This window comes from Camponotus floridanus, unplaced genomic scaffold (genome assembly GCF_003227725.1).
Source record: "Camponotus floridanus strain SB8 unplaced genomic scaffold, Cflo_v7.5 scaffold153, whole genome shotgun sequence".
Classification (NCBI taxonomy): domain Eukaryota; kingdom Metazoa; phylum Arthropoda; class Insecta; order Hymenoptera; family Formicidae; genus Camponotus; species Camponotus floridanus.
The window spans coordinates 137,452-155,369 of NW_020229274.1; the positions used below are offsets into that span (position 1 = coordinate 137,452).

General features: G+C 28.6%; 1 protein-coding gene across 3 annotated transcripts; it reads right to left on the reverse strand.

Annotated features, from left to right (window-relative positions):
• Positions 1-1,682: 1,682 nt before the first annotated feature.
• On the reverse strand, positions 1,683-17,456 carry LOC105257858 (adenosine receptor A2b). 3 transcript variants are annotated; one of them, XM_011268760.3, is made up of 5 exons: positions 17,122-17,456; positions 15,627-16,012; positions 9,542-9,753; positions 8,952-9,452; positions 1,683-2,148 (listed from the first exon to the last, which is right to left on the reverse strand). In XM_011268760.3, exons 1-5 carry the CDS (start codon positions 17,199-17,201, stop codon positions 1,762-1,764), a joined length of 1,566 nt encoding a protein of 521 aa, XP_011267062.2. In that variant the 5' UTR covers positions 17,202-17,456; the 3' UTR covers positions 1,683-1,761. The 3 variants fall into 3 exon arrangements, with proteins under 3 accessions (XP_011267062.2, XP_025262566.1, XP_011267061.1); XM_025406781.1 differs by having other exon boundaries at positions 8,952-9,458; XM_011268759.3 differs by lacking the exon at positions 17,122-17,456 and having other exon boundaries at positions 8,952-9,458; positions 15,627-16,241.
• Positions 17,457-17,918: the final 462 nt, after the last annotated feature.

The following is a 17,918-nucleotide window of genomic DNA, read 5'->3' on the forward strand; positions in this document are numbered from 1 at the left end:
ATTTATTTCACCCCATGGAATGCGTTAAATGGTGCAATTTTTTCGGAGACAAAACACGTCCTTACTTTTAAGGAGATGACGAGAGAGAGGAAGGATGGAAATTTTAAATCTGACAAATGATTTTTAAAATAGAAGCTTTAAGCTTGAGAATGAAAAAAAGATTTTTCAAATACGACCATTTTTTATGGAGTTATACATAAAAGTTTTAAACTTTGAAGTTATGCGTTATAAATTTGATATGAAATTACTTATCCGATAATTTTGTTGACGAGTTGAATGTAATTCCCGTATAAATAAAATCTTAAATTTTATGAATTGAATTATTTGAATTTTATTAATTATTTGTTATTTATTTAATAATGTTATTAAAAAGACATTTATCAAAAAAATATCATGGAATAACATTAAAATATATTATTACTTTTCATAATACTTAAAAATTATTAATATGCTGTTAATCATGAATAATAAATAGACGACTCGTCATCACAAGTTGTCATCAAATTATCAAATTTCTGGTGTGTGAGTAGCAAGTCTTGTTCATATCAATTTGCTATCCTTAGAATTAGAATTCACATAAATTCAATCCAATAAACACAATGCTATTCACAATCTTGTCCTTTTTTCAAAATTAGTTGTTTCAACAATTGTTGGCAACATGATAGGAAACTCACAAATAGCTAGCTATCTAATATAATTCTGAGATAATGATTCATATCTCGAAATTTTTATTATCATATATATACATATACATACATACAAAAATATAACTTCAAATTTTAAAAAAATCATTAATATCATCTATAATTCATCATCTGTATCAAATGTATCTATAAATTAAATATCTTAATAGAGGATGTGAGAGAAAATGCAAGAGAAAACAAGAGAAATTGAATGATAATTTAATTATACCAACAATACGCAAATGTTTTACCTCAAGAATATGTGAACATAATTAAATATCATAATTAAAATACATTGTTCTATTTTGTACATTATTAAGTATATTGTTCATTATATTTTTTTATTTTATAATCCTTCATGAATTGTGTACACACAATATAATATGATCCTCGCGACAAGTAATCAAACATTTTACATCACATCTTAAGATATATCTGAGATACTTCCATAAATTTTTAAATATCTATCCTAGTTTATTTTAATTTTTATTTATAATATATGATTTAAAAAATTATAAATATATCATGTTATTTGCCATTTTAGGTGCAAGCCAAATTACTATTATTTTATTTGTAATATGTAAATATAATTTACCTTAAAATAAACTTACGTACATACATGTAACATATGGCACTTTTAATGAATGAACAATTAAAATAGAAAATAATAATATTAAAATAACTTCATAAAAAAAACGAAAATTAATGGAGGCAAAAATAAAAATAGCAAAAATTTTGTTATCTTTTCAAAGCTTTCAAATATTTTATATAACAAATTTTTTCAGTTAGATGTTCGCACTGATGCACTGAAAGACTGTATTTGTATACAAATTAATACTAGCATAAATAAAATAAGTAAAATAATTAATTCTCCGAATTATTATTATCGTTATTATTTGTTATTGAATAACAATGTATATAATAATTTATAATATTAATTATCTTATTATTTTAATTATACTATTAAATTTAATATAAATTTAAGTAAATTAATACGCGACAGTCTTTAATCACATCAGTGTGCACTAGTGCATTCAATCGAATTCGCTAATAATTTTACGATTACTCTATTTTTCGGTTACCCACCTGTTATGTCAATTTTATCTCGAGATTTCTCTAGAACTAGAAGATAATCAGGAGCCGTATGATTCAATACATCAACGTCAATCATAAAAATCGATCCAGGCGGCGTTTCTTCGATTCGATCTTCCTGTGCGGGCAAGAGCGGCAATAACGATTTGTACGTTTGCAATTCCATCGAAGGTGAGATTCTGCAGACATCCGCGTCACCCTCACTGACTACCTCTTCTTCCCTCAATCGCTCATTTAGTGGCGCAGAATTACTAATTACCGCAGTTTCATTTGCGATGTTGATATCAACAATATTTTGATGTGTCTCTTTTTCTTGGATCGATAAAACACGCTTTTCAGAATATGTGCTGATTGTTCTCTTATTGTCCATTACCTATAAATATCCAATAGAGATAGATTACAGATTAAAACATAAGTTGAATTGAATAAAGTAAATGTTATATGAAATGCAATTATGTAATTTAATTATTTTAAGATTATATTCCTTATTAATATAGAGTATTTTTAATTTCTATTTGTAATTTCTGTTTTGCTATTTTACAATTTCAATCTTATATGAATCATTTTGGCTCATATGAATTTATAATTCAATTATAGGATAAGTGAATTAAATATTAATCAAATATTATTATAGTATAGGATCTTATATATGTAGGACATTATATATATATGTGTGTGTGTGTGTGTGTGTCAGAAAATTTGGTGTATGTATTTATTTTAGGTATAGTAGATTTTTTGAGTTAGTTTTGATCCTTCAGACCAATAACACTTGAAAATTCTTTGAAAACAAAATAAATACTTCTATCATAATGTGAATCACTATGTCACTCAATCACTATGTCACTCAATCACTATGTCGTATTTATACGAATGTATTTATACATTACATTATTTATATATTATACGTTGGGCCTAATTTAAGAAAATACTATAGTAAACAATTACTAAATTCCTTTCTTTAATCTTTAGAAACAATTATTGATTCTTTTTAAGCTTCTCCCTCTTTTCCTCATCCTCTTCCACTCCGGCTCTCTCTCTTTCTCTTTTCTTTTTCTCTTTTTCTATCTCTTCCTCTTCTCCTTTCTTTTTTTTCCCTATTCTTTTCCCTCTCTCTTTTCGTCTCTCTGCTCTTTTCCCCTATCTTTCTACATCTCTTCTTTTTCTTTTCTTTCTCTCTCTTCTTTCTTTTTCTTTTTTCTTCTTTTTTTCTCTCTCTTTGTTTCCTATTTTTCGCCCTCTCTCTTTCCCTTTTCTCTCTTAAAACAAAATTTTTTTTAAATTTATTACAATATAAGAGTTGTACTTTAATAATAAAGTATAAATTATATACAATATATATTAAATTTTGTGGAAAAACATAGTTTTGTATTAACAATAAATATATATTATATGTTTTATGCTAAGGTGCGGTTTATATATATATATATATATATATATATATATATATATATATATGTATTCTTTAACTATATTATAAGTTATCTTTAGCTACGTTACAAGAATGGTTTTAACCGCAAAATACTAGCACATCTGTTGTAGCATGTGTTATTTAAAATGTACAGAAAATTAAATTAAAAAATGATTTAACTTTTAATTAAAATAAATAATTTTATACATTATATATACTGTGTGTGTGTGTGTGTGTGTGTGTGTGTGTGTTATATGTATACATATACACACACACACACAAATTATGTGAAAAGAAAAATTGACTTTGGCACCGTAATGTAAGGCGAAAAATGTGAGGAAAATGGTAAATATCTGTATTTAGGGGCGACCTTACTAATTTCTCAATGACCTCGATATATGTTCTAAGAAAAAAATATGGAATTGTTAATTGCAAATTACATATTTTTTCTTCGAAACAACAAACTGTATTTTCTTTACACCAATTGGTTCCTCTCAATATTTTGTACATAAAAATATTAAGATAAGATAATCGAAACATGACATATTTTACAAGATATTTTATGGTTTATGTAAAATTAAGAAATTATTTCAAGCCTCATAACTCGGAAAGTACTTCATAAAAAAATAATTTATTATAGTGTTTTGGAAAGCTTTCGAGGTAAGCTACAGGAATATGCAATGAAAAATAGGGAGTTCCATTTAAAAAAATGCACTTCCGGTCTGAATCGCCAATTTCCGGCCGGAACCAGGCCAATATATATATACAATACAGGGGGTTCGGAAATTCAACAGACAAATTTTCAAAGATCGTTGGAGGCACCAAAAGGATCATTTTTTGCAAATGGACCTAAAGTCGGAAACGTGTCGTTACACATTACGGCACATATTTGCCACTATTTATCATTCTCATAGTAATACGATAGCAGTTGTCGACATATTAGCAGGAAAAATTTAATAACTTCGTGATGACTGATTCAAAATGGATAATAATGTTTTGAAAGGTTTTGAGAAAGGCTACAAAAATATGTGATAAAAAATAGGGGGTTTCATTTAAAAAATTCAAGGTGATCTCGACCCTTGGCGACGCTACCCAAGGTCAAATTCATAAGGTAAGTAAATAGATCTTTTTACACCCTACAACTTTTGTCTGAAACCGTTTTTTATAAAATTTATATTTTTTGAGATATTTCGAGATCTGATCTTTGTCAAACACTCTGTGTGCCGTAGTGATATAACGACACGTTTCCGACCGATTTAGGTTCATTTGCAAAAAATGATCCTTTTGATGCTCCCGACAATCTTTAAAAATTCATGAATTTTCGAACATCCATTTTACATATTAATGCATCTTGATGCGTTAATTACTCGCAAATATGACAATAAAAATTGGCGACGGGGTCATTTGCAAGATCAAAATGAGAGTAGAGTTGTAGGGGGTGATTAGATTAATGGACAAACCATGATTGATCAATTTGTTTATGACTTACTTATTGTAGTGTAAGCCATACCGTTTTATGCATTTAGTGTGAAACGAAGTCTCTTATTGTAGGATTCTACATGAGTATACAAAAAAATATAAAACTGAATGTAATAATGTAAACAATATTATAGTGTAGGCTTATATTTACATTTTTGATAGATTCTAAATCAAGCGAGAATTCAACTTAAGATATTGCATCAAGATTGTTTATTAATGTTATTTATGTCATGGAATTTTTTATGTATTATTCCTGTACTTTTCGCTAAAAATATTTTCAGAATTTATTTTTACATTACGGTGCTAAAGTTATCGCAATCTTGTCAAATATATAATAAAATCGTCTATCATTAGAATCGTCTATCATTGTAAAATTGTCTATCATTGTAAATCATTGGTTTCCAATTGATCATGTTTTGTCACATGTCTTGATGTCGTTATATCATATGTTCGGCATTTCTAGAGAAAGATATATTAATTTTTGTTCTATCAATAATGCAGATTTTTATTTTATTTCATCCCAGGTAGCAAGTATACGTCATTTTGACATTTCAAATGGATCATTCACTGTCTATTCTTGACGTCATGAATTGACGTTTTTATGATGTAAAAGGGACGGTCTAATGTCACAGATTCTTGACGTCATGATATGTACCGCATTTTGTCATAAAGGCTGCGTTCCGTTTCACGCATGCGTAACGTATACTATAAATAAATGCGCGCATATGCGTGAAACGGAACGCAGCCAAAATGTATCATATTTTGACGTCTTTTTCTTAGCATAATAATATATTTAATAGTGTTGCCGAATAAAGCACTCTCCAAAAATAAATCAGTGTATTATCACTGAAAAACAGTAAATAGTCACTGATTACAGCAGTTATAAGTACAGCACTGTAAATCAGTATTTTATTGAAAAAATCAGTTAATAATTTTGACTATTTCAATCAGTAATTTCTTAGTAATATTTCTTTCGTTATTGCCACTAATATTAAACTACAATTCATCTCTCTATCTATTTCATAAATATAATATAAATATAATAAATATAAAAATAATATAAAAATAAATATATATATACAGGGTGTTTCATTTTAATCCGACCACCTAAATTTCTCGGAACCTAAGGAAGATAGAGAAAAATGTTTTAGACAAAAGTTGTATGGTTTCAAGGGGGACATAAGATGGTGTCATTAGTTTGATCTTGAAGAGCCACCTGAAGGACACGCGAAGGTCAGCTCCAACTTTTTAAATGGGACACCCTATATGCTTTTGCATATTCTTGTAGCTCATCTCAAGAGCTTTCCACAAAAAAAATATGTAATTTGCAATTAACAATTACATATTTTTTTTCGAAACAACTATGAGTTTTCTTTACACCAATTGATTCTTCTCATTATTTTGTACATAAAAGTATTAAGGTAAAATAATCGAAAAATGAATATTTTACAAGATATTTTACGGTTTATGTAAAATTAAAAAATGATTTCAAGCCTCATAACTTGGAAAGTACTTAATGAAAACTAACTTAATTATAGTGTTTTGGAAAGCTCTTGAGATGAACTACAAGAATATGCAAAAGCATATAGGGTGTTCCATTTAAAAAGTTGGAACTGACCTTCGCGTGTCCTTCAGGTGGCTCTTCAAAATCAAACTAATGACACCATCTTATATCCCCCTTGAAACCATACAACTTTTGTCTAAAACATTTTTCTCTATCTTGCTTAGGTTCCGAGAAATTTAGGTGGTCGGATTAAAATGAAACACCCTGTATATATAAATATATATATAAAATTAAAAATTTTATTTTATTTATATTATATGTATTTATATTGAACTTGTTATTTTAAATAGATAATGAACGAATAATTTTTATTAAGTAACCAGACATTTATTTATCCGATTTATAAAATCGATTTAATATCTGAAGCCTCTCTATTGAGATTGTATCAGAAATTAAATCGAAGTAATATTTCTAATTTTATTTGTCACTCTTTGCAAACTTTATATAATTCTTATGACTAAAACTAAATACGAGAGAGATAGTGATCATAGCGGTAAACGAACGAATTAGCGATTACTGGTTTTACAGTGAAATTTATTGGTTTTACAGTGAATTTTAACAATTGTTAAAGTCTGATCGCGAAAGTCATGTTATATAAAAAATTTTAAAAGATTTTTTTATGGGATTGATGTACTAACTAATGACATTAATAAAATAATCGTCACTTCATGACTGAAAAATGACGTCAAAATAATGTTATATCAAGACATTAATATAAAGTCATGTAACAAATCAGACATTTTGACGACATATGACCAAAAATGACCAGTTTGGAACGTCAAAATGACGTGTGTTTGCTACCTGGGACATATATGATATTTTTTACCACATATTCTTTTAGAAACTTTCTTAACAAATACCAAATAACAGTTATATAATTATACTATATACTGTTATTTGGTATTTGCTGAGACTGCTTATATTCAGCTTTTTAAATAATAATGAAACAAATATTAAAAACAAATATTATGTAACTAATATAGATATTTAATATAGATAAGAATTTAGAGATACTATATAAAAAAGTAAAAAAAGCGAGAGAGAAAAATAAGAAATAGATTTTAAAAAGTTTTCAAAAAAATAGTAAACTGATTCTTTTATTTACTTATTTTAATTAATTATATAGTCTTAAGGGGGTATTCTCTAGTGTAAAAATTCGAAAAAATCAATTTTTTTTGCACTTTCTTAAACAATACAGCTTTGAAAATATGGCTGCAAAAGCATTTACCTGAGTTCATAAAATTAATGAATTTGGAGCGATTTAAATGAGGCGGCGCATGATGTGTCATGGCATACAGTGCATTGCACGTAATAACATTGTTACGACAGATCAATTTTTGACAAAGATCTTTTCTTTTTTCTAGCAAAGTTTAGTTTGAGACAAGACATTTAACGGTTTATTTTGAACCATTATAATTACAAACGAACATTTATTCTATTCATACCCTGAGAAAAATATCCGGTACCGATCACTTTAATTGGAAAAAAAAGAAACCGATCAGATATCCAATCAGAAAATATCGATCGGATATCTGATCAGAAAATTCAAAATTCGGAACTTTCCGATCAGATATCCGATTAAAGTGATCGGTATAATATCCGTTCGTTACCTTTTTATCGGATATTTTTCTCAGTGTATAATTTTAATTTATAATGAATTTAATATAGCTTCGACCGAGTGAAGCACACGTATATTTGTAGAGCAAATATTTAATTTGAAAATTACATATTCTAAAAATTATATCTATAAAAGTGACTATTGGAATACAAGCTGAGATATATGTGAATTGAAAAAATAGAATTTGTCGTTCAAAACATAGCAAAAGCTGCAAAAAAGTCAAGATTACTGAAGATAAGAGAAATCGACTATATTCGAATTATTTGAACCAGAAGTAGGCCTTTTGTATGGCCCTGGGCTCTAACAGATTAGTAATAAATATAATTATATTCATTTAAATTGTATAAAAAAATTTAAATGTTTTTTTCTCAAAATTCACCATATTTTTTAAAATAGTGACTACGATATCTCAAGATTTGTTAATCCGATCGAGTTCAACTTATGCACCTTTAGCACATATGTTGCTATCATCTGAATCAAAATTAAATCAAAATTCCTATTAAATTTATTTTCTGTTTTTTTAACCGCGAATAGAAAAAAAAATAGAGATTTATTTTCTATTTTTTTAACCGCGAATAGAAAAAAAAATAGAGAAAAGGGATAGTTAATTTTCGAAATGTTGCCATTTTGTTAATTTTCAATTTTTTTCTCTAATTCGATCGAATGATAGAGAATCAGATCAGAACTCATAAAAATTAAGAAACTTGTTTTTTGTTTCAGATGAATTGAAATACCAGAATCATGATTACTATAAATTAAGTTTTTTAAGTCATTATTCGGGGGTTTGTTCCTTGAACAATTTTATTTATTTTATTTATATTTAAAAAATTTTTAAATATATTTAAAAGTATCTAACTATACATATGTACCAAAAAATGCTAGCAATAAAAAGTTTTATAATTTTTTTGTAAAAAGTTACTAAAAAATGATTTTAAAAATGGATTTTACACTACAATAGGTACCTCCTTAAGTTTACAATAAAAAACAAATAAATTTTTCTCTCTTTCTTTTTCTTAAAAGAAAAATAAAATATGTCAAAATGAATTTCTTTCTATCTTATATTTGATATTTAATTAAATATATAGTTAAATAGAAAAATTGATATACCTGACGTAACATGCTCGATCTTTGACTTCTTGACTGGGGAAAATCGCTAAACCGCTGAGCGTTAAGCCTCTGCGAACCAGCGAAAGATCCGCGATCATAGATTACACTGATTACGCTCGATTTGACATCGCTGTGCGGAAAAAGTAGTTGCCAGACGAAATTCTTGAGTGCGATGCGAAAATCCTTGAGATGATAAGCGTAGAGAAGTGGATTGCCGACCGAGTTGATGTGTGTGAGAATGATGCAGAAATTCATCAGGAGATCGTTCACTTCGCACTGGGGGCAAAAGGCCATTACGCAGTTTATCGTGTACAGCGGAAACCAGCAGACGATGAAGAAAAGAACAATACGCGAGAGATTTTGTGTAGCCTTAATTTCCCGTTTGCGTGCTGCGCCAAGTACACGCAGCATTGTCCCTGTCGTTTGATGATTACTGCCGAGACGCAGACCGCCAAGACGACGAACGCCACCGCTATTTCCGGAATCAACTGTGACAACTTGCTGTAGCTACAACCATTGTACCCATTACACTTCTTAGCTAGTTACTGTATCGCTGTTTGTTGACATTCAGTTTCTTTTGTACAACTGACCTGTTTTACGATCACCTGATATATATGGGCGTAGAACGCAGCAATCAGCAAGGCGGGGAATATTATTGTGGCAAAGTATAGAAACACGAGGTAGTTATAATCCATAACTTTCGTGAAAATACATCTATGATCACTCGTTTGACCAGCGTTCCATCCAAATAACGGCAGAAACCCCACTAAAGTGCCCGCTATCCAGCACACGCCTATTATACCTGAAAACGAGCGTTCCTTTTTTAATCATTTATTAATTGATTTATTTCCTCAATTGCTAATAATTAGTGTATTTCATCAATGAACCGAGATATGTATCATTTTTACGTCATCATTATCATCATCATCATCACCATCGTCATTGTCATCGTCACGTCGTCATTGTCATCATCACGTTGTTACATCGATTATGTAGTTGATTTTGCGTTTCACACAATTGATTCGAATAATGATATTTGTTCACACGCATCATCCGTTTTTTATTTAAAAGAAATTAGTTTAGATTAGATTAGAATTTTTTCGAAGTTGGGGAGCACGGAGAGAAGCAGAGCTTTTTCCTCGCCTATAGTTTACAATAAAATAGAGTAATAAAATTTCCTTTAAATTCAAAAACCTGTAGCCATGTCAAAAGTTGTTTAAGAAGTAAATGAAATTTGTTGACAATAGTGTAACAGTCAATATGAAAATAAAAGAAACACACAATAAAAATGGCATAGACATAGTAAGTATAGACCGAGCATCCATTGTATAAGCGTTCCTCCTTATTTCCTCGTCTCTCCATGATGAACCGGCGCGAGAAGATGTGGAGAAGTGCTCCCCACTTCTCCGGCATTGAAAAGAGAAAGAAACTCATCTTACATCTTTTGTCTTTCTTTTCGTATGCTTAACGCTTATACAATGTATGCTCGGTCTATACTTACTATGTCTATGAAAAATGGTAATAGAGAGTGTCCTCTGAAATGCACTGAAAATACTACTACTAAAATCAACGTATTTCAGTTGTTCCGAAATTGTCAATAGACTAGGACTATATGAAAATCAGATCGCATTTGCAGTTATCATATAGAATTGTAGATAGTAATAATAAGAATAAAATTATATAGCTTGTTTTATATTTGTATTATAATAACGTTTCAGATTTGCAACAAAGCATATTTATATTTATGATTAAACATTGACTCGAATAATGATAATTAAAAATTAAATCAAAATTAACAATTATTGATAGTTAGAGCAAGGAAACAACCCATACCTAGCAAACACAGAATATTGCAGCAACATTGCTGCAATGTTGTAATATTGCCGCAATATTGCTGCAATATTCTGTGTTTGCTGGGATACTGTTATGAATTTGTAAAAAGCACAGAATTTGATTTATTAAGACTTACTATATTGGCACATTACAATAATTGAAAAAATTATTTGGAAAAATATGCTTACCAGATCTTTACGAAATGCAACTTGGCGTTATCTGCACGTCGATTGACAAATAATTTTGTAATTTAATCCGTCACCGTATAACATTCTCTAACGCATATTATTAATGTTACGTTGAAGATGGATTAAAAAATGAAACATATTCGCTTTTATTGCATATAATGTAATAATATTTATTTTAAAATACACAAATAATTAGAAAGAAGAAAGTGTTATTTTCTCCTTGCGCTCCAACTACGCTGTGGTTCTAATTTGCTAATTTTGATTTAATTTTTAATTATCATATTTATGATATTTCATAATAAACATAATAATTATATACATATGGCCAACATATTGTATGTCATATGTTTACTTATGTAAGATGTATATGGTACAAAAATAAATTTTCATTTATATTGTAAGTATTGTTCTTTATTATATGCTTTATTTTTAGAATAAAACGTTATACTCTATTTTTAAGCTATACGTATTCTTGTGCTGACAAATATTCTATTATTTCAATTTTCTTTGTTATGTCCTCAATTTTTTTTCTTTTCTTTTACATCTTTTCTATTATTTTCTATCATTTGTGTGTCAAAAATATTTGGGTTCAAAAATACTTCGTACATATTATTTATATTTCCATCTATTATAGTGCATTTTTTATTAATAATATGTTCATATGTCATTTATAAAGTATTTTCTGTTCCATAGAAAAGTATTTTTATTTTTAACTCAATATTTTGTTCACGTTTTTTTGTTTTATGAAATGACTAATTATCATATATGTTACTACTCGGGAGTGAACCCTCGGAGCAGAATTAACCGGAAATCAGCAATTTTCTAAGACTTTTTATTTTCTTTCTATTTTCAGGTCTAAAAGATAGTAATTAATTAAAAAGAATTAGTAATTATTATTCTCTTGCAGCACGCTGAAAACAATTTCGGAATACAAAAATAGTACTTAATAGTCAATATTTTTAGCATTCCGGGAAACATTCAAAAAAGAATAACACAATCAATTGAATATAATTTAAAAAATTGAATAATTAAATATTTACGTAAATAGTAATGTAAATTTTAGAACATCATATTTCAGAAACTAGAATTCGCAACGTAATTCAAAGTATACATGAATCTATCCACTATAATATGTGAAAATTAAAGAAATCGATGAGATATATTCTTTTTGTAAAGTACCATTCCAAAATACGTTGCAAATGTCTCGTTGCCAATTGCTAAATCATTGTGATCTAATTAGCATCGAATTAGCTTGACAACTGGCAACGGGATATTTGCAACCTATTTTGGAGTGATTCTGATTTTTTTCCATCAACTTAATTTTTCACATAATCTCAACAAAAGATTCAGAAATATTAAACAAATTGTTTGGGCAGGTAAATTATTAATTTATTTGAAGCGAAAAGTCGGAATTTAATTTTTATATAAATTAAATCTCAAGTTTCATAAATTAAATATAATTTATTTTACATTATTTGTTTAATTATGTTTGTATTAGTGCCAATTGTTAGTGCTATGAATATAATTACAATCTTAGATAACACACGTCTCTGTAAAATATGTCTAAAAAATGATTTAAGGACTTTTTATCATTCTTTAGACACACATCTCTTAAAAATATCTTTTAGCTTTTTTGTTCTATTTAGGATGCAACATTACAATATATTATAATAAATAAATGTTATACGTATTACATGTTTCATTTATGTATGTGAAATTACTAACTAACTGGTTTAATACCTAAGAAATATTCATATACATGTAATTAAATATTTATATGATTAAACATACATTTTATGCTTCATAGAATATGTTATATATTATTTAAACTACTCTCTACTTTTCTTCCTATATAATATTAAACATCCTATACAATACTAATTTGATAATATTACTTCAATATTTTTATACACAAAATGAGAGGAATCAATTGATGTAAAGAAAACACATAGTTGTTCTTAAGAAAAAATATGTAATCTGCAATTAACAATCCCAGACAACACGGAGACATTTTATAGTAGCTCTTTATGAGTTATATAAATTTTTATAAGTTCCTCAATTTTTCTCAAAACGAGATGCTAAGGTGCTCGGATTGTGATCTTATGTGCCACCTAAACTGTACACTTTGTGAGCTAGTCGTAATGAGTTCTTTAAGAATAGTATTATGAACTTATTCTGAGGATGAGATCGTAGAAAAGTTAGTTGTGTACATTGCAAATTGTAAAAATTTCGGTAATTAAGAAAAGTTGTGCAATTTATAATAGGTTTTTAATGATTTTCTAAATATTCTATAATTATTTTAAATTCAGTTTGTCAGAAATTAAACTAATAAATAGTTATATCAGCAAGAGGTGCGGTTCACACACAATTATGTTGCGTAGCACATGTATGTGGCTCTCCCTGTTTGTATACGTGTAAGCAGTGGCTCTCTTTCTGGCACTACTGCTCATAAAAAGAAAAAAAATATACTTTAAATCTTATGTGTTAATTACTAGTTCTTTATATACATTTGATGATAAATATTGAATACGAATCAAGTTAAGAGTGGCTCGCCGCGTAGCGGCAAGCAAAGAAACACGTGCCACATTTCTGATATCAAAATGATATTTTTTTGACCACTGTATGAATGTTATAACAGGTTCATATATGGGAAATCATAATCAGCTGCTTATTGCTTATGATTTAATGTTCAAGAGATTGAACATTAATATGAACCTGTGATATGATTATGCTTATGATTTAATATTCAAGAGTTTCAAAAAGTAATATTTTTAGATCACATCTTGAATTCATTTAATGCAAATTATAAAGAGGTAAAAATATGATTTATGAAAAGTCTGTCTGGGATTACATTTGTTTTTTTTTTTAAACAAATATGTGGTTTTTACATCAATTGATTCCTTTCATTATTTTATGCATAAAAATATTGAAGTAATATCGAAAAAAGGATATTTTACGAGATATTTTATGGTTTACGTAAAATTAAAAAATTATTTCAAGCCTCATAACTTGAAAAGGTTAGGTTTTTCTTAACAAAAATACTTTATTATAGTTTATACTTTAGTGTTTTGGAAAGCTTTTGAGATAAGTTACAAGAATGCAATGAAAAATAGAAAGTTCCAAAAAAAACAAAAAACAAAGTTAAAGAGTTAAGTTTTAAAAAAACAAAGTTAAACTCCATATGACCTTGGCACGTTCACTCATGGTCAAATCAACAACGGACGTCTCTCTCTGAATCCTAACATTTTACCGAATACATTATTTCATCCGATTTCCTGTGATGTTGATCGAAGTGCAGAATTAAAATAGGACATCTTTCATAGATGTTTGTATTAATTTATACACACATGTACGCGTACATGCGTATATGCGTCCATGCATCCGTGCGTGTGTATGCGTGTGCGTGCGTGCATGTGTATGCGTCTATGTTTAAGCATAATGCTGCAAATTTTCATGTTAATTTTGTTTAGTTTTGTTGCGTGCTATTTTATTTGTTGCGCTGTATACTAATAGCATACTTTTGGCAGAAGCGCTGCTAATTTCGGCTTCACATCTATGGATTATCTTGCGAGTTGACATGTCATAAAACAGGTTAAAAGTTTTCAAAAATCTTTTAAGAAGAAGTAAATAAAATCTATTTGCTATTTATATAAATATCTATTATCTGTCTTGATGCGAAATATTTTTATTATGTTCTTTCAGTTTAGTACGGTAAAATTTTGAAATATAGCTATATGGATGCATTATCATCCTATGTTTAGTCTTCTTATTAGTCCTTAAACATTTGTATTCTATACGAAATCTTATTAATCTCTTAAATATACATATATATGTTATACAAATATCAATTTTTTTAGAGCATCGTTAGAATAATTTGACTTATGTTCCTGTTACAGTCAACATACATAATTTAAATTCTATTTAATTTATTTCATTTTCTCTCGATAATTAACAAAAGTGTGATCACAGCTAATTTCTAATTTTTCTATTTATTTCTATTGATTTCGATAGCTATTTATTTCGTGTTCCTATCTACAACAATATATTATCATTTCAAAATTAACAATATGAATACAAAATATTAATTAAAAAGGTTGCAATCTAATTTTTTATATATTTATATATTTTATATATTTTATATATTTATATATTTATATATTTTATATATTTTTATATAATTATACACAGTTAAATATTATAAGATCGATATAACCAATTTTTTAGTCCTACAAATTTTAATTTATAAAGTTTTTATAAAATTTTTTTATAAAATAATAGAAAATAAAAATGTTTTATCATATTTTCGGTCCAAACTTATAATTTGGAAAATAAAATGAGATTAACATACTACGTAACAATCAAATATTTTTGTCTATTTCATTAATATCTTTATAATAGTTAATAACAATACCTTATTTTATTCAAACTATCAGCAATCTTGATTATTCGAATATAGGTGAAAAGAGAGAAAAGAATCAAATCAATTTATGTAATTATATAATCATTATGCTGCAATTGAGTTTGTATCATTCCTCGTGGGAATGGAAGAATAACACCTTATCATGCAGATCGTCTGTCATTAATCTTACGACACGAGCACCCGATATCTAGTATCAAATTAATAACGTTAGAGTTACGAAAGGTAGTCCCTCACCTATGGCAGTTTTGGTGCGTACAGTGCGCGAGTATCCCATGGGATGCAGTATCGCCCAGTAACGATCGACGGACACCGCCACCAAGCAAAAGATGCTAATGGTGCAAAGAACGATGAGGACCGATACAGTGAACAAGCAGGCATGTAGATTCGTCGGTAGACCGATGCTCGCAAGGATCGCGAACGGGATTGCAAGTAGACCGACAAGCAGATCGGCTGCTGCTAGTGAAATGATATAATAATTGGTACGTCTGCGTAGCTTTCGTTCTTTGCCGAATACAATGATCACCAAGCCGTTGCCGAGAACGGCGCAGATCGCCACTAAAATCTCGCAAACGGTGTATGGTACGTTCAGTTTCGCGTCCACAGACGATGCATTCGTTGGACTAGAATGATTCAAATAATCGAATATCGAATCAGTCACATTCAATGTGAATCCCATCGTAATTATCATATTGGACAAGATAATAGTCTTATTAGGGTCGAGGATATAAACGGACGATTCTTGTCGTTGTATTTCGATTTTGAAGCATGGTATTTTATTATGAGATATAAGTCAACTGATACTGTTATGTTGACTCATAAATATGATATCTATGTCGAAAAAATAACTGTGCCTATTTACACTTTCTTTTATGTATATATTTCTATTTGTTATTTACAAATACACACATATATTATTTTTGTATTCAGATTTATACATTCTATTCTTTGTCGAATATTAAATTAGTTTATTCATTGGAGATCGCTTAAAATCATGGATTATATTACATCAAATACAAGAAAAAGAAGACTAATTGATTTATCACTCGCACATTTGTTCCAAAATTAACGATTCTTCATGTGATTTTTAAGCTTATTCATTAAAAAACATTCCAGTTTGTCTTTATTTTATTATCTCTATAAATATTGTCTATAAATAATATCTTTCGATTTTCGAAGAAATCGAAATATTTTGTATAAAATTTACATATGACTTCTGTACATCACTATATATATGTGATGAATTAATTTCTTCTTGTATTAAATAGTTTATTAAGCCTCATGGCTTTTCAGATATTTTTGATAATTAATATTCTTAAATTTTTTTCAATCGTATAATTTCTTGTGATCTGTTCGCATCAGAAAAGATAGATGAGCGATCGATTAGTCGCTTATTCGTCTCGCGTGATATGCTAACGGACGTCGTGTTTCTCGTCCATTTACTTATAGGAGCAGTAGCAAAATCAAGCGTATGAGCGTGTAAGACGGATTTCCGCGCGATATCATCTAATACAGTTGTATTTTGTGTCACGCGAATTCGTAGTAGACACACCATCATGTCGCTACGAAGCAAGCGAGGAAGTCTTCATATTCATGCTTTGCATCACATTTCTTATCATGATCAAATATCGATTACATATTATTTTTATTATTCATTATCTCCTGATCGATTTTCAAAGAAATAAAAACTTATTACATCAAACAGACGAAAAGAATAATTAAAAAGTATTACCGCAGATGATATCTTGAAATTGTACGTATCAAAAATCTATTATCGACAATCATTAATCGTGAATTTGAGCTTTTTAACATTAATTTGCGTTCTTCTCACATTATTCATGTACATGATCGAAAGAGCGGAAAAAATTGTTGCGTAAAATCCGTCACTTCATGGTAAGAGAATCAATCGATTGATTTGGTTAAATATTAATATAAATTCTACTATATTATGGCCATATTTATGTAATTAGCTAGATATACACTGGATATTTTTCCTCAACACACGAACCGCAAATACTAACACCCAAAGCTAACACGAACTGAAGCAAACACGTCCGCCTTCGCAACCCCGTGGCGTGTGACTGAGGTGTTCCTTGCGTAGTAGAAAACACGATGGCAGTGGAGGTGGAATCTCTAACCTATGTTCTCTTTCTCGTGTTTTTCCTTCCCTCTTCGTTATCAAAACGTCTAGGCTAGGAAAACCTTATTTTACGCGTTACATTCGAACGCGTGGTTGTGTAATATCGCTATACCGCGGACAAATGTGTGGTAAGGTTTATACTTATAATTAGTGGATGTACTTACAATAGATCCGCTTCTTCGAATTTAACATAATTAAATTATGTAACATTTTCTAATCCTATACTTTCATTTTATTTCATTTTATTATGTAAATTGCATTCGATATCAAAAGATGAAATTAAAACAATTGTATGCTAAATAATTGGCCATAAAATCATAGAGAAGGGCGCAATCGGATATTCTTTTATTTAGATAACAAAATTAATTATAGCGTTATATAAAGAAAAA